The following is a 26019-nucleotide window of genomic DNA, read 5'->3' as shown; positions in this document are numbered from 1 at the left end:
ATGCAGAATTCGTGACCGGTGAGGAAATCCCGAGGGCCGGTCAACACGGGGTGGAGGCGAGGCTGACCTGCATGCTTTGTCTTTCCTCGGGGGTGGGTGGGGGGGGGGGGGGTTGCATTTTTTTTCGGTAACATAGTATTTTATCTAATACAAAGAAAAGGGAGAGCAATAACTGCATACCATCATTAAGGATCATCTCACTTAGCATTGCATTTTGCCTGTGACAGTTCCATCTTGTGACTGAGTGCCGAACAGTTTTCATAACACTACCATGTCAGATGTTGGGTCTTGTGGAGTGTTAAGTGACCTCCTCATCTGGACGTTCTCATCCATCCCCGGCCCCCCAGACCCCCCCGGGCCGCCCAGCATCAGCGGCTACGAGGCGGGGGACGTGCTGGTGGCGGGGCAGCGCGTCGTGCTGGTGTGCCGCGCGACGGGAGGCAACCCGCGCCCCGCCCTCACGTGGCACCGCCGTCCGCGCCCCATGACCCGCGGCTCAACCACGCCCGCCGCCGCCACCCTCGCCGCCACGGCCGCCGCCACCTCCGTCACCACCACCGCCACCACCACCACGAGCCGCCTCCAGCTCACCGCCACCGCCGAGGACGACGGGGCCGAGTACGAGTGTCGCGCCGAGAGTGACCTGCTGGAGCGACCTCTGGCGGCCAGCGTGACCCTCACCGTGTACTGTGAGTGTGTGTGTGTGTGTGTGTGTGTGTGTGTGTGTGAGAGAGAGAGAGAGAGAGAGAGAGAGCTGCCTTTGATAGATATCGTTTTACAATAATAAGGGAAAAAATATTTGTTTGAACTGTCTCAGATTTCTGGATAAAAGATAACATGCAAAAAAGATTACAGAATATGGATAAATATATAAAAAAAAAACGCTATGTTCCCATTTGTGAAAAAAAATGTCCGCTTATTTTTTGCATTTTTTCTTTCGAGTTAGGAAAAAAAACTAATGTGGCGTCCCCATTCATCAGCACTCACTTACGGCGGTGTCGGGTTGGAAATCACATTTGTCCAACGTTCGAGAGGTCCAATTTAAACTTTCCTCGTGCCGTACTGACCCTCTCCCAGGACTCCCCCAGGCCTTCCCAGATGCGCCGCCCTCTTCTTAGGGTTCTGCTAACACCCCCTGCCATGCTAACGTCCTTCCCAACACCCTCGCCTTACACACCAAACGTTTTTTAACCCCCTCGCCTTACACACCAAACGTTTTTAACACCCTCGCCTTACACACCAAACGTTTTTAACACCCTCGCCTTACACATCAAACGTTTTTTAACACCCTTGCCTTACACATCAAACGTTTTTTAACACCCTCGCCTTACACACCAAACGTTTTTTAACACCCTCGCCTTACACATCAAACGTTTTTTAACACCCTCGCCTTACACACCAAACGTTTTTTAACACCCTCGCCTTACACACCAAACGTTTTTAACACCCTCTGTCTTAACTTTAGGTTCTGCTAACACCCCCTGCCATGCTAACGTCCTTCCCCACACCCTCTTCCCACACTCCTAACACATCCTTATGATTCTGCTAATATCCTCTGGTATGCTAACGTTCTTTACTAACACCTTCCAACATTCCAAGCACTTTCTAACACCCTCCGCCTCCCTTAGATTCACTCTTGATATACGTCTTCTAACACTCCACATTTTTTCCCTAACACCCTTCTCTCACACTACTAACAAATCCTAACACCTCACGTCTTTACTTCTTTTCAGTAGCGCAGTTTTGATTTTTCCTCTTTTTTTTCCCTCCTTCCTTTCCTTCCTTCCTTCCTTTCCTACACAGTGTCTCAGCCTTCCTTCCGTTCTTCCTTCCTTTCTTTCCTACACAGTGTCTCAGCCTTCCTTCCGTTCTTCCCTCCTTTCTTCCTTCCTTTCTTTCCTACTCAGTGTCTCAGCCTTCCTTCCGTTCTTCCTTCCTTCCTTTCCTACACAGTGTCTCAGCCTTCCTTCCTTTCTTCCTTCCTTTCTTTCCTACAGTGTCTCATCCTTCCTTCCTTCCTTCCTTCCTTTCCTACACAGTGTCTCAGCCTTCCTTCCTTTCTTCCTTCCTTTCTTTCCTACACAGTGTCTCAGCCTTCCTTCCTTCCTTCCTTCCTTTCCTACTCAGTGTCTCAGTCTTGAATTCTTCCTTCCTTCCTTCCTTCCTTCCTTTCTTTCTTTCCTGCACAGTGTCTCAGCCTTCCTTCCTTCCTTTCTTCCTTCCTTTCCTACTCAGTGTCTCAGTCTTGAATTCTTCCTTCCTTCCTTTCTTCCTTCCTTTCTTTCCTACACAGTGTCTCAGCCTTCCTTCCTTCCTTCCTTCCTTTCCTACTCAGTGTCTCAGTCTTGAATTCTTCCTTCCTTCCTTTCTTCCTTCCTTTCTTTCCTACACAGTCTCAGCCTTCCTTCCTTCCTTCCTTCCTTTCTTTCCTACTCAGTGTCTCAGTCTTGAATTCTTCCTTCCTTCCTTCCTTCCTTCCTTTCCTACTCAGTGTCTCAGTCTTGAATTCTTCCTTCCTTCCTTCCTTCCTTTCTTTCCTGCACAGTGTCTCAGCCTTCCTTCCTTCCTTCCTTCCTTTCCTACTCAGTGTCTCAGCCTTCCTTCCTTCCTTCCTTCCTTTCCTACTCAGTGTCTCAGTCTTGAATTCTTCCTTCCTTCCTTTCTTTCCTACACAGTGTCTCAGCCTTCCTTCCTTCCTTCCTTCCTTTCCTACACAGTGTCTCAGCCTTCCTTCCTTTCTTCCTTCCTTTCTTTCCTACTCAGTGTCTCAGTCTTGAATTCTTCCTTCCTTCCTTCCTTCCTTTCCTATACGTGTCTCAGCTTTGATTATTTCCTTCTTTCCTTCCTTCCCTTTCACTTCTTTTCAGTAGCGCAGTCTTGAATTTTTCCTCTTTTTTTCTTCCACGCGACCCAGTTTCCTCACTTTTGTCCTCTCTCCTGAATGTCAAGCTGAGCGCCGTCGCAATACTCTCTTCCGTCTTATCTACTTTACCTTCCCTACGTTTAGTCCTCTCGATAAATGTCTGCTAACACGCCACACATTTCCCTAACACCTTCCTCCCATACCACGGACGCTTCCTAACACCCTGCGTCCTACCTAGATTCCCTTCTGTTCTTATACGTCAGTTAACACCCCATATTTTTTCCCTAACACCCTTCTCCCACACTACTAACACTTCCTAACACCTCACGTCTTCCCTAGAGTCACTCCTTTCGGTAAATGTCTGCTAACTCCCCACATATTTCCCTAACACCTTCCTCACATACCACGAACGCTTCTTCCCTTCTTCATATATGTCAGTTAACGCCCCATATTTTTTTCCCTAACACCCTTCTCCCACACTACTAACACTTCCTAACAACTCACAACTTCCCTAGATCATCCACCCTTGTCCGTCAATCTCCGCTAACACCCACAGCTGACTCTCTTCCCTATCAAAACCGTCTCCAAGTCCTTCACTAACATCACCTGCTTAACTCTTCCCACACATGGCCTTCCAAAACCTCTGCCATCCCCTCGTAACACCCTATATGGTTGGTATTACAAGACACATTCGCGTCTCACATCAGCTATTTCTAAAAGTCAAAAAGGGGATCATTCGGGTTCTAATGAGTGTTTCTTTAGGTTCATGGTACAGAAGAAGGGTCAAACTACCACCAGGGTCATAAAACTACCGCTGGAAATGCTCACAACTCCTACGAAAGCTTCTTCATCCTATGTCTCCTCAGGTTCACCCTTCTGGTATATATCTTTTCTAACATCGCTATCCACTCTTCCAACACCCCCTGTCACCTTTGTCTGTCAGCGTCTCAACAAGCTTTACTAATTCCCTTTCCCAACGCTGTCGTACTCAGTTCCTCCCCTAACACACTCTTTTGGTACTACTAACTAACTCTAATTCCTACTAACCGAGCTCCTACCCACCTCTCAGCACCCTATGCACTCCTCTGTCCCCTGAGATACACCCTGATCAAAGCCGTCTCATAACACCCCACCACCGACTAACTCACTTTCCTGACATCACCCATTTAATCCGTTTAGTAATACTCTCCTGCACGCTATTGCTTCTACAGTAAACAAGGCAGCTCAAGGGGGGAAAAAAAACAAAGAAATAGGAAGCCCATTGCCGCTGCTACCGTAAATATCCGCAACTTATAGGACAGGGAGAGTAGCCAGAAGAGAGGGTCAGATTCGGTTTTAGAAGTGTCTTGATGCTCCCCTCTTGAAAGTGTTCGGCAGGAGGAGATATTGACACGCCTCTCCTGAACCCACGCACACCCACACTTCTCCCCACACTCGCGTCTGCCTGCCAACACCTGCTACTTCTTTCCTAACACGGCCATACTCCATCCCCTAACGGCATAACCTACGGTAACTCTCTCTGCACACCTGACATCCTCCCCTTACCAGCCCTAACACCTTCTTCCTTCCTTTCCTAACACGGCCATACTCAATCCCCCAACGGCATAACCTACGATAACTCTCTCTGCACACCTGACATCCTCCCCTTACCAGCCCTAACACCTTCTTCCTTCCTTTCCTAACACGGCCATACTCAATCCCCCAACGGCATAACCAACGGTAACTCTCTCTACACCAGAGTTGGCAAATTATCGTACTCAAAACATCGCATTTATCAGTTCCAGGGCCCAAAACTTTCTTACCCACACAGATAACGAAATTCCAGTTAAAGTTCTCGTTAAAAGCATTACTTATTGGCGTTTGTTTGCGATAGCTGTGACTCAGAAACCGGAAAATGCGATGTGCTGAGTGGCTGAGTACGATAATTTGGTAACCCTGCTCTTCACACCTGACACCCTCCCCGTACCAGCCCTAACACCTTCCTCCCCTGATGCACTTTCTTCTCGCTCTTTTTTCTAACACACCTTCCTAAGTAGCCCCATCTCCCACAACCTTTCGTACCCCTCCTCCCCCTCCCCCCCATAACCTACTCCTCGTCTTCCCGCAGATGCCCCTTCGTCAGTGAGTGTCTCTGGGCCTCGCGAGGTGACCCTGGGCTCCATCGTCTCCCTCACCTGCGAGACCAGTGAATCCAACCCCCCTGCTGTTCTCACTTGGCGCGTGGACGGTAAGCGATCACCTGACCCAGGCACTGAAGCTCCCGAAGGCTATTCACCATACAGAGGACGTTACAGCATTTTCTCAACATCATATCTTTTGTTTGCCACTGATTACACCATAGACATTAATGATAGCGAACTGCGGAACGTCGAATTGGAGGTTATCGCCTGCTTTTTTAAAATGTAGTGTTTGTATTTATTAACCGGACCGCTGCGATTGACACGGATTTTGCCTTCACTGGTAGCCTGGTAACATATGCTCCCAAGTCTTTCTGTCCCTCTGTGGTGGGTAATGGAGTGTTTCCCATGTGGTATTGGTATGCTGGATTTCCCCTCCCAAGATGCATGACCTCACATTTTTCTTCACTAAATTGGAGCAGCCACTTTTTGTTCCACTCCTGTAGCTTAATTAATGATGTTTTCTTGTAGGAAATCCGCATCCAAGGGGTTAATAGTTATATGACTAATGATAGCGAATTGCGGAACATCGAATTGGAGGTTATCGCCAGCTTTTTTAAATGTAGTGTTAGTATTCATTAACAGTTAAATGACTAATGTGGGTTTTTAATTCCATTCTTGTGACGAAATCAGCCAGAAGTGTTTGATGTTCACAGTTAAGTCGACGCATTGCAAACTCAGTTGTAAAAAGTGATATGAGAAAAACAGAAAATCAACAAAACCACCTCTTTGGATTCTTTTTGGGAGCAGCGAGTAGCGGGCTTTTTTTTTTATTATTGTTTCCTTTTTTTGTGCCCTTGAGCTGTCTCCTAACTAACTAACTAACCTATCTAACTAACCGCGCCTGAAAAACGGGCCCCAAAAAAGACATAGGAGCCACATTATTGTTGGTGAAGACTAATAGGCCTACGACGTTTGAAAAGTCAGGCGTGTTTCGAACTGAGGACGGGTGATGCAGGCTAGATTTAAGACACCGTTTTGCAGACCCACTTATTAAAACCCACTCATTAGGACCCACGAAATATCACACACTAAATAAGACCCACTAACAAAGACACACTAAGTAAGACCCACTAAAAAGAATCACAAATTAATACCAACTAATTGAGACCCACTAAAAAGACCCACTAAAAAGACCCACTAAAAAGACCCACTAAAAAGAATCACAAATTAATACCAACTAATTGAGACCCACTAAAAAGACCCACTAAAAAGAATCGCAAATTAATACCAACTAATTGAGACCCACTAAAAAGACCCACTAAAAACCCCCACTAAAAAGACCCTCTATTTGAGATACACTAATCAAAACCCACTAAAATACCCACAAATTAAGACCCACTAATTGAGACCCACTAAAGGGGACCCACTGATTATGACAGACCAATTAAGACCAACTAAAAATTCCCTCTTCTGAAGACCCACTCATTAAAGCGCCAATTAAGACCCGCTAATCCAAGGCCTTTTAATCTTTTTTTTCCTCCCAATTAAGTCAGGCATGAGACCCACATAATTGTATTTCCATTTACCTTTTCAGCGCCGGTCTAAAATCCTTCTTTCATTTCATATTTAGTGTGTTAGATTTAATTCCTTCCTTTCCTTCCTTCCTTCCTTTCCTACATAGTGTCTCAGCCTTCCTTCCTTTCTTCCTTCGTTTCTTCCTTCCTTTCTTTTCTACCCAGTGTCTCAGTTTTGAATTCTTCCTTCCTTCCTTCCTTTCCTACACAGTGTCTCAGCCTTCCTTCCTTCCTCTCTTCCTTCCTTTCTTTCCTACACAGTGTCTCAGTTTTGAATTCTTCCTTCCTTCCTTCCTTCCTTCCTTCCTTCCTTTCCTGTACGTGTCTCATCCTTGATTATTTCCTTCCTTCCTTCCTTCCTTCCTTCCCTACACAGAGCATCAGCCTTGATTCCTACCTTCCCTCCTTCCTTCCTTTCCTATACAGTGTTCCAGTCTTCCTTTCCTTTCCTTTTCTTTCCTTTCCTTTCCTTCCTTTTCCTTCCTTCCTTCCTTATTTCCCTCTTTCCTCCTCCGTTTTCCTTCCTTCCTTCCTTATTTCCCTCTTTCCTCCTCCATCTTTCTTCTTTTCTATCCTTTTCCTCCTCCTCCTTTCTCCGGTTCTATTCCTTCCTTTCGTTTTTTCCCCTCTTCCTTCCTTCCTTCCTTTTCACTTCTTTTCAGTAGCGCAGTCTCGAAATTTTCCTCTTCTTTTTTCCTCTCTTCCTCGCGACCCAGTTTCCTCACTCACTTTCGTCCTCTCTCCTGAATGTCAAGCTGAGCGCCGTCACAATACTCGCGTCTCTCTTATCTACTTTACCTGGGAACGCCGAAGAACATATAGCTTGCCATTGTCTGTTTCCCCCTCCTCCTCCTCCTCCTCCTCCTGCTGATGATGACGGTGATGATTCCTTCTCCTCCGCCTTTCTCTCTCTCTCTCTCTCTCTCTCTCTCTCTCTCTCTCTCTCTCTCTCTCTCTCTCTCTCTCTCTCTCTCTCTCTCTCTCTCTCTCTCTCTCTCTCTCTCTCTCTCTCTCTCTCTCTCTCTCTCTCTCTCTCTCTCTCTCTCTCTCTCTCTCTCTCTCTCTCTCTCTCTCTCTCTCTCTCTCTCTCTCTCTCTCTCTCTCTCTCTCTCTCTCATTCTCCTTCCACTTTTTTCTCTCCTTTTCCTTTCTATTTCCGTCTTTCTCTTCTCTTTCTCTTCTCCTCCTCTGCCTCTCTCTCCTTCTGTTGCTTTGTTCGCCTCTGACTGCTCTCTCTTTCTCTTCTCCTTTTTCTCTACTTTACTTTTCTTTCTCTGTCTTTCTCTTCTGCCTCTCTTTCCTATCTTTTGTTTTCCCTTTCTCTTTTCATATGACTCATCTTTCTCTGTTTTCCTTCCCTCTTACTCTTTCTCTTCTCCTCTGCTACATTGATTTCCTCCCACTGTTTTTTAATTTGATCCTGTCTCTCTCTCCTCTTACGCTTTCTCTTCTCCTCTGCTTCATTGATTTCCTCCTTCTGTTTCCCCTTTCTCTTTCCTTGTCTCCTTTTCCTTTTTTATCCTGTCTTTCTCTCCTCTTACGCTTTCTCTTCTCCTCTGCTATATTGATTTCCTCCTACTGTTTTCCCTTTCTCTTTCCTTGTCTCCTTTTCCCTTTTTTATCCTGTCTTTCTCTCCTCTTACGCTTTCCCTTCTTCTCTCCTGTCTTTCTCTCCTCCTTCCGTCATTTTTTTCCCTCTTACCTCTCTCCCATTTTGCGTCTTCTGCTTCTCTCTCCACCTCACTCTTCATCATTCTCTCTTTTTTTTTCATTTTTACTAAACCTTCAGCTTTCTCGAGGTCATTTTCCGGTTAAAGGAAATATGGTGAGTGCCTCCTATTTTGAAACCGACCCTCCTCTCCGCTACACTACTACTACTACTACTACTACTACTACTACTACTGCTACTACTACTACCGCCTGTCTCTGCTTTTTCGCTCTTTATCTGTCTGTCTCTCCTGTTACGCTGTCCCTTCTCCTCTGCTGTCGTTCCTCTACGCCAGTTTTTCCTCTTACCGCGCTCTCTCTTTTTCCTTCCACCTTCCTTCTCCTCTTCCTTTCTCTCCTGCTCCTTCATTCTCTCTCTCTCTCTCTCTCTCTCTCTCTCTCTCTCTCTCTCTCTCTCTCTCTCTCTCTCTCTCTCTCTCTCTCTCTCTCTCTCTCTCTCTCTCTCTCTCTCTCTCTCTCTCTCTCTCTCTCTCTCTCTCTCTCTCTCTCTCTCTCTCTCTCTCTCTCTCTCTCTCTCTCTCTCTCTCTCTCTCTCTCTCTCTCTCTCTCTCTCTCTCTCTCTCTCTCTCTCTCTCTCTCTCTCTCTCTCTCTCCTCAGACTCTCCTTTCTCTCTCCTTCTTTCTTCCCCTTTCTCTTCTACTGATGCTCCCTTCTTTTATCTCCCTCTCGATCTTACTCCCTTGATACTTGTTCCTCTTCCCTGAGCCTTTCTCTCTCTCCCTCTCTGTCTCACCCTGTCTCTCTCTCTCTCCCTTGCTAGTACTTCCTTCTCCCTGCTCGTCCATCTGTGTCTCTCAGGAGGTCTCTCTCTCTTCTTCTACAACAACCTTCTCTGCATGTCTGCCTCTCTTCCTCTCTATTAATCTCCAGATATAACTTCCTTCTTCTCTGCACGTCTGTCTGTCTCACTCTGTCTCCCTCTCTCTCTCTCCCTGGTGACTATATTTCCTTTTCCCTCCCTGCATATAACTCTCTCCACAACTATGTACTCCTTGCTTCTCTCCCCACGTCTCTCTCTCTCTCTCTCTCTCTCTCTCTCTCTCTCTCTCTCTCTCTCTCTCTCTCTCTCTCTCTCTCTCTCTCTCTGTCTCTCTCTCTCTCTCTCTCTCTCTCTCTCTCTCTCTCTCTCTCTCTCTCTCTCTCTCTCTCTCTCTCTCTCTCTCTCTCTCTCTCTCTCTCTCTCTCTCTCTCTCTCTCTCTCTCTCTCTCTCTCTCTCTCTCTCTCTCTCTCTCTCTCTCTCTCTCTCTCTCTCTCTCTCTCTCTCCTCTTCCTCTTACTGCTCTCCCTTTCTCTTTTCCTCTTTCTCTACTTTACTTTTCCTTTTCTGTCTTTCTCTCCTCTTCCTCTTTATCTTCTTCTCTGCTGCCTCTCTTTCCTATCTTTTGTTTTCCCTTACTCTTTTCATATGACTCATCTTTCTCTGTTTTCCTTCCCTCTTACTCTTTCTCTTCTCCTCTGCTACATTGATTTCCTGCTACTGTTTTCCCTTTCTCTTTCCTTGTCTTCTTTTCCTTTATTTATCCCGTCTTTCTCTCCTCTTACGCTTTCTCTTCTCTGCTATATTGATTTCCTCTTACTGTTTTTTCCCTTTCTCTGTCCTTGTCTCCTTTTCCTCTTTTTTTCCCCAGTCTTTCTCTCCTCTTACGCTTTCTCTTCCTACCACTATCACTCTCTAACCCCCCCCCCCTTTTTTTTTTTTCAACGGGCCTCCATCCTTTAGAGTTGCATTGTGAGCGGTATCTTTTCTCATATCCTTTCACAAAGCAATTCATCGGCCCGCCCCGCCAATGACTGCGGCCGACAACCATCTTCATTTAGTATTACAACCCCTGCCTCTACTCTCCCTCTCTCTCCCCTGCCACTATATCCTTCTCCCCGCACGCCCGTCTCTTTCCAGGGGAGGAGGTGCGGGCGACGCGGGAGATCATGAGCGAGGTTAGCACCGGCGGCTGGGCGACCTCCTCCGAACTGATCCACCAGGTCCCCGAAGCTACCCCCGCCACGCAGGTCACCGTCGAGTGCCTGGTGGTGAACCCGGCAGTCTCGCGGCCCCGGAGCAAGACTGTCTTCATCTCCATCAACAGTGAGTCAAGGAGGGAGGCTGGGTGTGTGAGGGAGGGAGGGAGAAGGTACAGGAAGGAGGGATTAGGAACGAGAGGGGGGAGGAAGAGAGGATGTAAAAGGGGAGCAAAAGAGAGCATAGGGAAGGAGAAGGAAGGAGACTGTGTGTGTGTGTGTGTGTGTGTGTGTGTGTGTGTGAGAGAGAGAGAGAGAGAGAGAGAGAGAGAGAGAGAGGACGGACCTGAATAGATCTTGACGGACAACTTTTCAGGGGACGGATTATTTTCCAGCTTGTCTTCCGGGCTCTTCATTCTCTCTCTCTCTCTCTCTCTCTCTCTCTCTCTCTCTCTCTCTCTCTCTCTCTCTCTCTCTCTCTCTCTCTCTCTCTCTCTCTCTCTCTCTCTCTCTCTCTCTCTCTCTCTCTCTCTCTCTCTCTCTCTCTCCCCATTCCCTCCCTTCCCCCCCCCCTCTACTTTCTGACTAAGCGCTGAGTTCCGGACCCAAATTCGCCCGCCCTCTAGTGGCCAAAAATCTAATTAACTTTGGGACGAATTGTTGATTTAACCTTTAAGATTTTTCAGTACTCCTCTCCTCCCCTCTCATCTCCTCTCCTCTTCTCTTCTCTTCTCTTCTCTTCTCTTCTCTTCTCTTCTCTTCTCTTCTCTCCTTCTCTACTCTCTTCGCTGGTTTTCCTCTCCCTCTTCTTCCTCCTCCATCTGTCCTTAATTTTCTGTTTTCTTCTCTTTCAAAATTTCTCAAGTCTTCTTTTTCTGCTACTGCTTCCTTTTCTTATTTTCTTTGTTTCTGTCTTTCTCTCTTTTTCTTTCTTTTTCTGTCTTCCTCGTTAGTCTTCTTTTTTTTCTTCTTTTTCTTCTTCTTCCTGTTGCATTCTTTCCTTTGCTTCTTCCTCATTACTCTTCTTATTTCTCCTTTTTCTCCTCTTTCTTCCTGTTGTCTTCTTTCCTTTTCCTTCTTCCTCGTTAGTCTTCTTTTTTTCTTCTTTTTCTTCTTCTTCCTGTTGCCTCATATCCTATTCATCCTCCTCCTGCGTTAGTTCATCCTCGTGTATTTTCTCTTATTTCTTTCCTTTTCATTAACTAGTAAACGTTCTTCTCTCCCTCCTTGACCTGTTTGAGCCATTCCTCCTCCGGCACCTTCTTTTCATCCCTTCCGCTGGCTCGACACTTCCTGCTTCTTTGGGTCTTTTTTCTACTTTAAACTTCTTTGTCGTTATCGTCGTCTTCCGCTTCCTCTTCCTTCCTTTCACAGTTCCTTCCTTTCTCCTCCTTACGACTACTTCCTCTTCCTCTTCTTCCTCTTCTCTCTCTCTCTCTTCCTCATCTTTCATTTCCCTCTTCACCTCCATCTCCTTCTCTTCCTCTTTCACCTCCTCCTCCTCCTCCTTTCCTACTTCTTCCTCTTCCTCTTCTTCCTCTTCTCTCTCTCTTCCTCATCCTTTATTTCCCTCTTCACCTCCATCTCTCCCTCTTTCACCTCCTCCTCCTCCTCCTTTTTCTCCTTTCTCGTTACTTATTTCTTTTTTTTCCTCCTTTTCTTTCTCTTTCATCATTTACTCCTTCGCTTCTTTCCCTTTAGTCGCTTCTTCCTTTTCCTCTTTCCGCTCTTTTTCTTCCTCTTTTCCCACTTCCTCCTCTTACTCTTTCCTCTTTGTTGCTATCATCTTCCTCCTCCTCCTCCTCCTCCTCCTCCTCCTCTTCCTCTGCTTCATGTCCAACTACTTCCTCCTCCTCCTCCTCCTCTGCTTCATATATCACCAGCTCCTCCTCCTCCACCGCCTCCTCCTCATTCTCTTCCTCGTCCTCCCCCACAGAGCCCGCGGGACCTCCAGTGTTTGAGAGCGATCCGGGAAGAGATGTTTTGGCAGGAACGACCCTGGACGTGATCTGCCTCAGCCGCGGGGGCCACCCTCCTCCAGCCATCAGGTCAGCCACGTGTTGGTGCTGTGCGAGGAGACGAGTGAAGGAGCTGGTCTTGTTATTGATGACTTGGTTGCATATAACGTTAATATGTCTTCCTTTCTCTCCGTCTCTTTGTGTCTCCTATTGTTTGTCTGTTTCTCTGAGGTGGTGGTGATGGAGAGAAGGCAGAGGAGGAGGAGGAGAAGGTGATATGACAGGTAGTAGAGGAGGAGGAGGAGGTACGAGGCAGTGACAAAGGAGGAAGATGAGGACAAGGAGCTATTTTAAGAGGAAGAAAAGGAACTAAAGGAGGAGGAGGAGGAGGAGGGGATAAAGCAGAACAAGGAGGATGAAGAAACGGAGCAGAAAGAGGAGGAGAAGGCAGCAACCAGAGCAAGGCAAGGAGGAATAGGAAACGGATGAAGTGAAAGAGGTGTTGGAAGAAGTCTTGTTATTAGTGGAGTTATGTGGGAAATTAGAGGTTGTACGCCTTCCTCATTGCCCTTACGTGTCTTCTTTTGTGTGTCTGTCTGTTCCATGAGAGAAGGGAAAGAGGTGTTGGCAGAAGTTTTGTTATTGATGAAGTTATGTGGGAATTAGTTCATTTCTCATTCCAACTTTCTTTCTGTCTGTGTCCCTGTCTGGCTGTCTATCTGTCTTTCTCTCCTATACCATGAGAGTAGTGAAAGAGAAGCTGTCTGTTGTTGATGAGTTATATGGATGGAAATTAGAGCTTATATTTCTTTATAATTCTGTCTAACTCAATTTTTGTCTGTCTCCCTGTCTGGCTGTCTATCTGTCTTTCTCTCCTATACCATGAGAGTAGTGAAAGAGAAGCTGTCTGTTGTTGATGAGTTATGTGGATGGAAATTAGAGTTTATATTTCTTTATAATTCTGTCTAACTCAATTTTTGTCTGTCTCTCTGTCTGGCTGTCTATCTGTCTTTCTCTCCTATACCATGAGAGTAGTGAAAGAGAAGCTGTCTGTTGTTGATGAGTTATATGGATGGAAATTAGAGTTTATATTTCTTTATAATTCTTTCTAACTCAATTTTTGTCTGTCTCTCTGTCTGGCTGTCTATCTGTCTTTCTCTCCTATACCATGAGAGTAGTGAAAGAGAAGCTGTCTGTTGTTGATGAGTTATGTGGATGGAAATTAGAGTTTATATTTCTTTATAATTCTGTCTAACTCAATTTTTGTCTGTCTCTCTGTCCGGCTGTCTATCTGTCTTTCTCTCCTATACCATGAGAAAAATGATAGAGAAATTGTAAGTTGTCTGTTATTGATGTTATGTGGAAATTAGATCTCATATGTCTTTATAATTCTGTCTAACTTACTTTCTGTCTGTCTCTCTCCGTCTCGTGTTGCCTGTCTATGTGTGTCTCTCTCTCCCCTATCTCATAAAAAGTGGAAGAGCTGTTTAAAAATGTCAGGTATTGATGAGTTTTGTGAAGATTAGAGTATGTACGCCTTTCTAACTGTCTGTGTGTACTCCTCCCTGTCTGTCTGTCTGTCTGTCCCATGAGAGAATCTAACTGTCTGGGTGTCCTCCTCCCTGTCTGTCTGTCTGTCTGTCCCATGAGAGAATCTAACTGTTTGTGTGTCCTCCTGTCTGTCTGTCCGTCTGTCTGTCTGTGTCTGTCCGATGAGAGAATCTAACTGTCTGTGTGTCCTCCTCCCTGTCTGCCTGTCTGTCCCATGAGAGAATCTAACTGTTTGTGTGTCCTCCTGTCTGTCTGTCTGTCTGTCTGTCCGTCCTATGAGAGAATCTAACTGTCTGGGTGTCCTCCTGTCTGTCTGTCTGTCTGTCTGTCTGTGTCTGTCCCATGAGAGAATCTAACTGTCTGGGTGTCCTCCCGTCTGTCTGTCTGTCTGTCTGTCTGTCTGTCCCATGAGAAAATCTAACTGTCTGGGTGTCCTCCTGTCTGTCTGTCTGTCTGTCTGTCTGTCCCATGAGAGAATCTAACTGTCTGGGTGTCCTCCTGTCTGTCTGTCTGTCTGTCTGTCTGTCCCATGAGAGAATCTAACTGTCTGGGTGTCCTCCCGTCTGTCTGTCTGTCTGTCTGTCTGTCCCATGAGAGAATCTAACTGTCTGGGTGTCCTCCTGTCTGTCTGTCTGTCTGTCTGTCTGTCCCATGAGAGAATCTAATTGTCTGGGTGTCCTCCTGTCTGTCTGTCTGTCTGTCTGTCTGTCCCATGAGAGAATCTAATTGTCTGGGTGTCCTCCTGTCTGTCTGTCTGTCTGTCTGTCTGTCCCATGAGAGAATCTAACTGTCTGGGTGTCCTCCTGTCTGTCTGTCTGTCTGTCTGTCTGTCCCATGAGAGAATCTAACTGTCTGGGTGTCCTCCTGTCTGTCTGTCTGTCTGTCTGTCTGTCCCATGAGAGAATCTAATTGTCTGGGTGTCCTCCTGTCTGTCTGTCTGTCTGTCTGTCTGTCTGTCCCATGAGAGAATCTAATTGTCTGGGTGTCCTCCTGTCTGTCTGTCTGTCTGTCTGTCCCATGAGAGAATCTAATTGTCTGGGTGTCCTCCTGTCTGTCTGTCTGTCTGTCTGTCTGTCTGTCCCATGAGAGAATCTAATTGTCTGGGTGTCCTCCCGTCTGTCTGTCTGTCTGTCTGTCTGTCTGTCCCATGAGAGAATCTAACTGTCTGGGTGTCCTCCTGTCTGTCTGTCTGTCTGTCTGTCTGTCCCATGAGAGAATCTAACTGTCTGTGTGTCCTCCTGTCTGTCTGTCTGTCCCATGAGAGAATCTAACTGTCTGGGTGTCCTCCTGTCTGTCTGTCTGTCTGTCTGTCTGTCCCATGAGAGAATCTAATTGTCTGGGTGTCCTCCTGTCTGTCTGTCTGTCTGTCTGTCTGTCTGTCCCATGAGAGAATCTAATTGTCTGGGTGTCCTCCTGTCTGTCTGTCTGTCTGTCTGTCTGTCCCATGAGAGAATCTAACTGTCTGTGTGTCCTCCTGTCTGTCTGTCTCTCCCATGAGAGAAGTGAAAGAGCTGTCGAGGGAGGTATTGATGAGTTAGGTGCAAGTTAGAGCTCAAATGTCTGTCTTAACTTTGGCTGTCTGTCTGTCTCATTCTGTCTGTTTATCATTTGGTCTGTTGGTGTGTCGCTGTCTGTCCCACGCGGTAAATGAAAGAGCTGTTGAAAGTTGTCTGTTATTGATGAGTTATGTGGAAATTAAAGCGAATTTGTCTCTCTCTCTCTCTCTCTCTCTCTCTCTCTCTCTCTCTCTCTCTCTCTCTCTCTCTCTCTCTCTCTCTCTCTCTCTCTCTCTCTCTCTCTCTCTCTCTCTCTCTCTCTCTCTCTCTCTCTCTCTCTCTCTCTCTCTCTCCCCCCCCCCCAAGGCTGTACAAGGTCAACCAGCCCCTCAGCGCCGTCGTCTCCACTGAGGGTAACGTGACCCGCGCCGCCGCTACCCTGCAGGTCATCCCCAGCGACAACGGGTCAGAGGTCACGTGCGAGGTCAGCAGCTCGGCCACCAGCAGACCCATGACCGCCTCGTTTGCCATGTCCGTCTTCTGTGAGTAGAGGCGGTGGTGGTGGTGGTGTGTGTGGGGGGGGGGAGGGGGGGGGTAGTAGTGGTGGTAGTAATGGTAGTAGTAGTAGTAGTTGCTGTTGTTCTTGTTGTTGTAGTTGATGTTATTGATGGTAGTAGTAGTAGTAGTAGTAGTAGTAGTGAAATGGTGGTGATGGTAGTAGTAGTAGTAGTAGTAGTAGTAGTAGTAGTAGTGAAATGGTGGTGATGGTAGTGGTAGTAGTAGTAGTAGTAGTAGCAGTAGTAGTTAGCCAAGTAATTGTTGTTATTGGTGGTGATGGAAGTAGTAGTAGTAGTAGTAGTAGTAGTAGCAGCAATAGTAGTAATAGTAAAGTAGAAGTTGCTGTTATTGTTGTTGTTTTTGTTGTTATTATATATGATGTGGGTGATAGTATTTCCATGGTCGGCGGGGGGAAATGCTAAGCCTGAGCCTGAATGTTTTCTGTAACGGGCTAGGCAATATCTTTATCGGGGGACGCGGTGGCTGGCAGGGAGAAGTTTATATATTAACTCCCATAAGAAGCAAGAGGTCCATTGGGAAGCATACCTATACAGCGTGGGCTATATAGAAAGAATCCTTAATTAAGAACATGAAAACACGTTTGATGTTGCAATGCCTTTTTATCAGACGCGGGGAGGCAGAGGAAATATACCACGAAGTTTCACTGAGGAAGCCAATAACAGGAGGAAAGAATGCGAGCTACTGACGCTCTCCTGCCCCGACAAATGGATAGATAAGCAGCAGAATGGATAGGCCGAGCACGGGAGCAGCGGCCGGGAGGGATGTTGTTAGCTTTGCGTTGAGACTCGTCGCGGGGCAGGAAGGGAAGCGAGCGGCCAGGGCGGGGTGGGTTCTTTAGTTATGCTGCATGTTTCCTGTTTACTCATTCCGTGTGAGGGCTTATCAGAGGCAGACAGGCCCTTTGTAGTGTGTCTGGGACGGGAAGATGAGTGGGCGAGTTCAAACGATTCGCTGCATGAAAGCCAATTTAGCAAGAGATGAGATGAAGAATTTAAACTTCAATTCTTCGCCGAGACAGAAATATCCAGTGCAGAGGTGGCGTGTTAACGGTTGCTAGGGAGGAGTGTTAAAGTTTTATCTCTTGTTGAAAGCAGTTGAGTTTATGAGCCTTTACAAGATAAATTTTGCAGTGGAAGATTTTAAATTTTCAGATATTTGGCAGAAATGCGTTCTGCACTACAGTTTTGATATTCATTTTAGAGGATTCTGTGCGGCATGAAACAAATATTGGGCAACTGACCGGTTAACCCGTCCGCTGCGATTGGCACGGATTTCGCCTTCACTGATAGCCTGGTAACATATTCTCCCAGGTCTTTCTGTGCCTCTGTGGTGGATAGTGGAGTGTTTCCCATGTGGTATTGGTATGCTGGATTTCCCCTCCCAAGATACATGACCTCACATTTTTCTTCACTAAATTGGAGCAGCCACTTTTTGTTCCACTCCTGTTGCTTGGTGATGTCTTCTTGTGGGAAATCCGCATCCAAGGGGTTAAAGAAATATAAGAGGAGTATATTTACCGGAGTCAGGGTCACGAGAGAGAAGAAAATGGATTACGTGATATGATTCCTGAAGTCATAAGAGGCACAGTTAAGGTAACGAGCGTGGGTAAGAAGGTGCAGGAAGCGAGACTGAGATGGTTTGGTCATGTCATGAGGGGAGAGGAAGGGAGTTGTGAAAGGCAGATAATGGACATGGAAGTGGGTGGCAGAAGGAAGAGAGGAAGACCCAGGACGAGATGGAAGGACTGTATTCTAGCGGACGGCAGGGAGAAGAACTTGGACCTTGAAGTGGCGGAGGACAGGGTTAGATGGAGGAGACTCATCAAGAACAGCGACTCCATATATAAACGGGATAATAATGCTGCGGAAGAAAATACCTCAAGCAAATATGCAATCGCTAAGCGGAGCAAAGTGTAGATCAAGAGATGGAGCAGATCAGCCGCTCTTCCGGTCACTAATACACAAAAGAGGAGGGTTTTTGCAAGTACTAAGCCTCTGCAAATCCCTGAGTAGCCAATATTTTCCTTGTACCGGCGCAAGAATAGCCGGTCAAAGCCGATTTGCCTCAAGTTTATACAGAGCTTGTGGATTGCAATAAAGATGCTGGTGACACAGATCTATGTAATGGTTCGTGTGTGGGTGTGTGGGTGAGGGAGCGCCTGACACAGTGCATGGCAGGCCCCCGTTAGTCTTGCCACGTAACCGTAACCTTCATTAGTGGCTTCATGGCGGGTGGCTGTGAGGGAGGATGACAACGGAGGCTGCCGGCGAACACTGCGCTCCCCTATTATGAAGTTTTCTGACGAGGACGGTAAAAGGTTAGCATAATTTCTGGAACTGTGTGGCTGTGGGCGTGTGTGGCCGCAGTGGTGATGAAGCTAAGTGCCGGTGGAGTGGTTTCGGTGGGTGTGGTAAATCGCTCGTCGTAGTCATGGTTACTGTGGCGAATGAGAAAGAGTAGAAGAAAAATCTTGGAAAGTTCAAACGATTCCAGGCATTTTCATTCGTGGAAACTGATTAAGAGATGAAATCAGAAGTTTTATCATCAGTTATTCGTGATGGATATTGGGAAGTATCCAATTCTGAGTTTTGTTGACTAGTTGAAAAAATATACAGATTTTTTGATAAAGTAACTTTCGCTCTTCATTTTGTCATTTCCTCCCGCTGTAGCAGTCCTGGCGGTGATGTACAGGGAAGGCTTAGACAGGCTGAATTAACACAGCCAATATTGTAAGTGCTTAAGCAACGGCTGCCGCTTCCTCGCCCATCAACCTAACCCGGTAGCTGCGGGGGTCATGTTTCTTAGGTTAGGTTAGGTTAGGTTAGGTTAAAGCCCCTCTAAGTAAAATAATGCGAAAGAATCATCACTCACGCAAACCATTTCATAATATATATCAACGCATGTGTGATCAGTTTATGCATCATCTGTTTTGGGAGGTTTATATCATGGCAGAAATTTGGCCCATCGCTGGTACACGGTAAAGCCGCAAATTTGGCCCGTCGCTGCTACCGGGCTAATATTATACTGAGCGGTAGACGTCGCTAAGGCGGTTCGAATACTGGCTGGTCAGGTCAACATACATATTGCTTATGATTATTATGAATGAAAGAAATAGAACCAACCCTGGGCTAGGTACCGTTCGTTTCGTTATTCCTTTCGCTATATAATAAATCGTCCGCCTCTTACGTAAATGGGATCGCGAAGTGTCCGCGGTGTGGGTGCGGGGACGTCCTCCTCCTCCCGCCGCGGCCAGACCCTTCAAGGTGCCGTGCCCTTCCCGCCGAGCCGCCTTTCCCGCACACGGCCGCGGCGCGATGCTCATCAGTTTTGATCTGCGCTAAAGTCCATAAACTGGCGCCTCGTCCATGATTTCTTATTCGAAAATCGTGGTAAATTACGTCCGCGGGAGTTTTTCCATCCCGGACCACGTACACCGTAATTAATGGGGGGAAAGAAAGAAAGTTTGCCCAGGAAAGTGTTTATTTTATATTAGTTATTCTCCAGACTTTTTTTCCTTCCCTCCCAGTTTGTCCCCGGCCGGCGCGCGTCTTACTCCTGCATAAACCGGATAATTATTTAATGCGCTTCCTTATTGGCGTTTCCAGCGCTGCCGGCGACGCAAAAACGTTGGTCTGCGTACTGAGGCGTTTGAAGGGATTTAACGGAGGCGGAGTTGGTAAAAAAACGTAAATGTCACGCCCTTAAAGAATGATTAGTGCAGTGGTGCTTGATTTTGTTGTTTTGCTTTAACTCTCTCTCTCTCTCTCTCTCTCTCTCTCTCTCTCTCTCTCTCTCTCTCTCCCCCACAGTCCCGCCGTGGGAGGTCAACGGGTGGGTGTCGCCGCCCACGGTGGAGGAAGGTCAACCGCTCACCCTGTCCTGCCTCTCCTCGCCGAGCCTCCCGCCCGCAAATATCACCTGGAGGTCAAGCTGGCTGCCCCTCTCCCCCCCAGAGGTCACCCACCACAGCCCCGCCGCCTTCGGGGGATTCAGCACAGAGTGAGTTGCTATATATATCCCGCAAGAATAGATCAAACTAAGCCTTTGTGATGGCCAATTTGTGCGCTACTAATGAGGAGTGTGTGTGCGTGTGGGGGATTTGTGTGCGTGGGTGTGGCGAAGACTAAATGAATCTGTGTGGCGGGCAGGTCCCAGGTGGTGGTGGCGCGGGCGGCGGCGAGCCACGACGGGCGGCCGGTGGTGTGCGAGGCGACCAACGGCCTGGCCTCGCCCGTCTCCACCTCCCTCACGCTGCACGTCCTGCGTGAGTATTCCTCGCCCTGCACTCACCGTGACCAGCTTACTCTTTTTGTCCTCACTCAACACTCATCCACCCCTTCTCATCCCCCTCACCAACGGCCTGACCTCGCCCGTCTCCACATCCCTCACACTGCAATTCTTGCGTGTGCGTTCCTCACCCCACTCTCCCCTTCCTCCCCGCCTCCCACTCACCATGTATTTACCTCACTAACTCCCAAGCACACCTGCCCATGACCCGCCCTGTCCTAACTCATCTGCCGCACATGTTCGCCTCCTGACTCACTTTCATACACTCTCCTTCCTTTCTAATTTTCGTCTGAGCTTATTGCACTCTTGCCTCCTACTAACTTGCTCTCCACATATTTACCCGCCCTGCGTCCTGGCTGTCCCTTGAAAACTGACACCGAGTTTTGACATTTCAACTTCCCGGAAGACGTGAAGCGCCTCTTAATCAGGCCGCGGCGCCCCCCGCCCGCCCGCTGCGGCGCGACGCAATGCAAACATTCAACACGTGTGTCGAGGCGGCCGTGACGCGAGGCTCCACGGTGTCGACATCGTCACTCCCGCGAAGCAAACTTTTTAATGGAGCCTCCAAGTTGTCGACGAGTTAACGGGTAATGCAGTTAAGGGAGTCACGGCACCGGCTGCAGGGGAGAGCCACTCGCAGCAGCCGCCCTCCTGCACCGGTGCTGAGCCACAATTCGGGGAAATGTAATTTATTTTGCGCAAATTTTTTTACCTCTGTAAACTAATGGTTTTCACTCACGCCAAACCCCATTCCAAGTGTCACTATCGATAGCTACTGATGCTGCATTTATATATACACTCTTTAAATTTAACTTTCGTATGAACGTTGTCCGATGCAATTGCCCAAATGATGTATGTGTGTGCCCGGAATTGGAGTATTTTTGTGAGTTATGGTCGACCTCGTGTTGCGTACGCCAGTGTCGGGCGAGGCTCCCTACGAGGCGGGCTGGCAGCTCCGCCCGCCCGGAAATGACAATATTGTTCCCCTAAATATTCGAGAAGGGCGCGTGTAGCCGTTACCTCCAGCCTGCCTTTGTCGGCAAAATCTCCTTTGACTCAAGACAATGTATTACACTCGCCGCATCCCTCCCCACGGACGCCTCACGCCGCCATTCAGGGCAGTTTCTCTCTCTCTCTCTCTCTCTCTCTCTCTCTCTCTCTCTCTCTCTCTCTCTCTCTCTCTCTCTCTCTCTCTCTCTCTCTCTCTCTCTCTCTCTCTCTCTCTCTCTCTCTCTCTCCTTACCTTTCTTTTCTTACAGATTTTTCCTTTCTTCCTTCTTTCCTTCCTTTCTACCTTAAACTGAATTCCTTCCTTCCTCTTTTACATTTTTTTTCTTCCTTCCTTCCTCCATTCATTCATTCATTCACTCATTCTCCTCCCTTCACTCCCTCATTCTGTCTTACATAGCCTCAAAACCCCTCCTCCGCCCGCGTGATCTTCCTCAGCCGTCCCCTATTTCACGCGGCAAAATATCGCTACATTGTTCATGTTAATTCGTCACAACGTCGAGTAATTCTGTGCGCCTCGTTAAGGGGCTATTACACTGGGCAAATTTTCCGCGGATCTTCAGTCAAACCACGATTTCCGCTGGCGTGGTTCTCATTTGTTTCTTGTTATTGCTGCTGCTGCTGATGGTGAGTAATACCGTCGTCCTTCGGTGAAATCTACCGTAGCTTTGGAAGATCGTGGACACGTCAGAAAACCACGGAAATATGAGAACCACGCCAGCGGAATTCGTGGTTTGACTGAATATCCACGGAAAATTTGCTCAATGTAATAGCCCCTTTATTGTGTTAGGGAGAAGATGGCGCCACTATAAACACTTGCCTGCGCCATGACGGGCTGGGGCCGACTACCATCTAGGCCCCTCAAGAAAAGTCTACCGGCGCTATAGGTGTACACGTAAAAAAAAAAAAAAAAGGGGGGGGGGGGGCAGGGAACTCCAGCTTACAGAGACAGTAGACTCTTTCGTTACTCTTTCATTGTTTAGTTTGCCTCTTCATCACCGAGTTTTAGGCATCTTCAGTAGGCCTTCTCCTGTATATTGACCACAACGTTAGGCCGGACTTACCTGACATAGACACAGAAGCCGTTTTTGTTTCTCTTTCCGTGTTTCAAATTTCTTTTCACGGAGTTTTAAGCACCAAGGAGCTCCAGTAGCCCTTCTTTACATCTATCACAACGTTTAGTCACCAAGCTACAGTAGTCATTATCCCCCCCCACCCATTGTTCTCTCCTCTCCTGCAGACGCGCCGCTGTGGGTCACCAAGCCGCCGGCGAGGATCAACGTGACTGAGGGAACCGACCTGGTGGTGAAGGCCGCCGCGCTGGCCAACCCGGGGCCCATCAGGTACTGCCTCACCGTCTCCCTCACCCAGTTGTTAATATAATGAAGCCAATAGTTCCCTCAGGCTCCCTTTACGTCACCGCTATAGCTGTCTCCCTCTGGCTAACAACGCTTGGCTCCCCACAACTAGTATATACCCTACACCTGCCTCACCTCACTAGTTTGGTCTTAATGTCATGCCCAGTCACGCCTGCCTCACTCCTTCTGTCCCTCCACCCTCTATTTAGCTTATTGTCTTAGTTCTGTTAGGTGATATAGAGCTGGACGGTGCTGCTTCACCTTGTCCCTACGGTAACTGGTTTGTGTCATGGCTGGGGGCTTCGTGGTGCAGTGGTTAGCACACTCGGATCACAATCGAGAGAGCCCGGGTTCGATTCCCGGGCGGAGTGGAAAAATTTGGGCGGCTTTTCCGATACCCTACGCCCCTGTCCACCCAGCAGTGAATGAGTACCAGGTATTAATCGGGGGTTGTGTCACGTTTTTTTGGGGTCTGTTCCCTTCTCCTATAATTCCTTCCCCTTCTGTCTCTCTCCGGCATATGACCACAGATGTTGCGCCGACTAAACGAAACTTTCCAACTTGTGTCATGGCTGTCTTTTCACACTTGCTTCAGCTCAGCTCACTTGTTTAACCACAACTGCCATGCCCCGCCCCCACACACGCCTGCCTCGCCTCGCTCCTATTAGCTCAATCCCTGCACCGTTTTAAGCAATACGGAGCTGAATGCACAGCCTTTGATGACGCACACATCGGCTTACCTGTAAAGACCCGCATGCTTGCTTCCCAGCCATTGGAGGCTTCCACCTAACGCACGATGATGCTAATCGGGAAAACGGTTTAGAACACGTAACGATGCCGCCGCGGCTAGACAAGTGTTGCCGCCCGGATGCTTTACTGAACCTTGCTTCGTGTGCATTTACATGTTGTTACCTGATAATAGAGGATCACGACATCCTGTTAGCCTTAAATTATTTATCTTAAACATCTCGGTTGAAAAATATAATTTATATCATGATCTAACGTTCAGTTTTCGGCATGACAACTAAATACAAAATTGCATCCACATCACCAGCCTTTGAATGATAAAAAAAAACTACCTTCCGTGTTCATGTTATGAAAGGAAATGTCACGGACGGCTGCGCTGCTCCCGCGGCTCATGAGGTTAGTGTGTTGCGAGACATCTAACCGGCTCAGACAGGCGGCCGCCGCGGGCTGGCTGTGTGTAATACGAGGGAGTATGCAACAGATGGTAGAATGCATCTGTGCGTTCCAGGAGAGAAATTTGTAACTTGTTGAGATGTTTAGGACAAAGCCGAAAGGAAATTCGCGGGAGAAATAATTTGGGATGAAATGCGTGCCCCGGAGGAGTCTGGCAGACGACTGGAGGGGAAGGGAAAGGAACGGGCTTACTGTGACTGATGAGGGCGAGGGCTGGGGGATGAAGGGCCGGGCGTGCACGCAAATGTGCGTGTTTGAAGGTTCCGTCTTCGGGTTGTTGTGGCTGTAGTGGTTGGCAGGGTCCGTGTGATGACAAACAGGGGAGGTGAGGGACAGATTGTGGCGAACACTGGACGAGGCGGCGGCGAACACGTCGAGAATATACCAGTTACTGCTGAGGGAGACAAGATTACCAAGTATAGGATATCCTGTCTTCAGTGTAGGAGCAGCTCGTTGTGGACACATTCTCCCTCTCGTGCACACAAACAAAATGTATTATTACGTTGTATTATATTTCTTGTGTTACGAGTGTTTTTAATACAATTGTTGTTATTACCTTCGTGCTCGTAATGGCGGTGGCTGTGGTCGTGGTGACGGCGGTGGTGTGAAACCCTTGTCTGAACTGCCATCTACAACAAAAAGATGAGGGTTCCGGGGACGGCCTCATGATAAATAGAGTCCTGGGATGAATACGAGACCCAAACAGAGGAACATGTGTATACCCAGACTCCTATAAAGAAAAAGCACGTCTGTAATTCAATGGGGTTGGGACACAAGGGCAAGGCGAGGAGAGGAATCAAAGAGGCTCCACCTGGACGAGAAGCACACAGCTACAATCTCGCGTGAATGTAGAGCGGCTGAAGGAGTGAAGGGGAAAAACAGGAGGAAGTGAACGTGGAAGAAATGGGTTGATACTACAAGGAACGTTCAGGCGTGTGTGTGTGTGTGTGTGTGTGTGTGTGTGTGTGTGTGTGTGTGTGTGTGTGTGTGTGTGTGTGTGTGCGAGTGGGAGTTGCTAAGAGAGAGAGAGAGAGAGAGAGAGAGAGAGAGAGAGGAGAGAGAGAGATTGGGAGAGAGATTTACAAAGAGAGAGAGAGAGAGAGAAGAGAAGAGAAGAGAAGAGAAGAGAAGAGAAGAGAAGAGAAGAGTACACAAAACTTACTTAAGAATACCACAGTGGCCCCATCATTCAGCCTACAGCCCACGCAGTCCAACGAGCTGCAAGGGACTGACTCGGTACCTCGGCGGATATCAGGCTGGTCGTGGTGGTGGTGGCGGAGGCGGCGGTGGTGATGATGGCGGCGGCCGAGATTGTATTCGAATTAGATAATCGTGTTAGGCTGCACAAAGGAAGGTTATTCCCCTTACGTCGTTATTGCCAAAGAAGAATATGATGCAATCCGGTTATATCCCTCTGCCGACATATGAGTTTTAATGCGCTAATTCTTCTTTGGGTTTTTGTGAGGGAAAGGTTGGCTTATATTACGTTTGTTGTGGGGAGGTCTGGGAGGGGATTCTTGAAAGGGGGGTTTCTTGAGACTGGTCAACATTTCCTCATCCTATTTGTTGAGCAAGGGAAGGAACACTGCATTGCGTTAATTCTTGTTTAGGTTTTTGTAAAAGTTGACTCATATTACGTTTTTTGTTGGTGGGGTTGGGTGGGGGTGGGGGGGATTTCTGAAGGGGAGACTTCTTTAGATTGGTCAACATTTCCTCATCCTATTTGTTGAGCAAGGGAAGGAACATTGCATTGCGTTAATTCTTGTTTGGGTTTTTGTAAAAGTTGACTCATATTACGTTTTTTGTTGGTGGGGTTGGGTGGGGTGGATTTTGGAAGGGGAGACTTCTTTAGAGTGGCCAACAAGAAGGGACAATTTAGTTTCGAAACGTTAATTATTGTTTAGGTTTTTGTGAAAGGAAAGTTGACTCATTTGGAGTTTTTTGTGTGGAGTGTGTGGGGATGGTGCCGGGGGATTGTTGAAGGGGAGGCTGCTTTAAACAGGCCAACTTTTCCTCCTTAGATTTGTTGAGCAAGAGAAGGAAGATAATAGTTTCAGTGTATCATAATTCTTGTTTGGGTTTTTGTAAAAGTTGACACATATTACGTTTTTTGTTGGTGGGGTTGGGTGGGGCGGATTTTTGAAGGGGAGACTTCTTTAGAGTGGTCAGCATTTCCTCATCCTATTTGTTGAGCAAGGGAAGGAACATTTCATTGCATTAATTCTTGTTTGGGTTTTTGTAAAAGTTGACTCATATTACGTTTTTTGTTGGTGGGGTTGGGTGGTGGTGATTTTTGAAGGGGAGACCAACATTTCCTCATCCTATTTGTTGAGCAAGGG

General features: G+C 47.5%; 1 protein-coding gene across 2 annotated transcripts in view; it reads left to right on the top strand.

Annotated features, from left to right (window-relative positions):
- Window positions 1-26019, top strand: part of LOC126981305 (nephrin-like) — a 167864-nt gene that overhangs the window by 112526 nt on the left and 29319 nt on the right. For both annotated transcript variants that reach the window (XM_050832235.1, XM_050832234.1), the window contains exons 6-13: window positions 348-689; window positions 4971-5090; window positions 10185-10370; window positions 12180-12291; window positions 15615-15790; window positions 19637-19826; window positions 19976-20091; window positions 22363-22465. In XM_050832235.1, the coding sequence (XP_050688192.1) occupies window positions 348-689; window positions 4971-5090; window positions 10185-10370; window positions 12180-12291; window positions 15615-15790; window positions 19637-19826; window positions 19976-20091; window positions 22363-22465 (1345 nt within the window). The remainder of the gene's footprint in view (window positions 1-347; window positions 690-4970; window positions 5091-10184; window positions 10371-12179; window positions 12292-15614; window positions 15791-19636; window positions 19827-19975; window positions 20092-22362; window positions 22466-26019) is intronic.

Source organism: Eriocheir sinensis, chromosome 47 (genome assembly GCF_024679095.1).
Source record: "Eriocheir sinensis breed Jianghai 21 chromosome 47, ASM2467909v1, whole genome shotgun sequence".
NCBI classification, from domain to species: domain Eukaryota; kingdom Metazoa; phylum Arthropoda; class Malacostraca; order Decapoda; family Varunidae; genus Eriocheir; species Eriocheir sinensis.
This window is presented reverse-complemented; position numbering and strand designations above follow the sequence as displayed.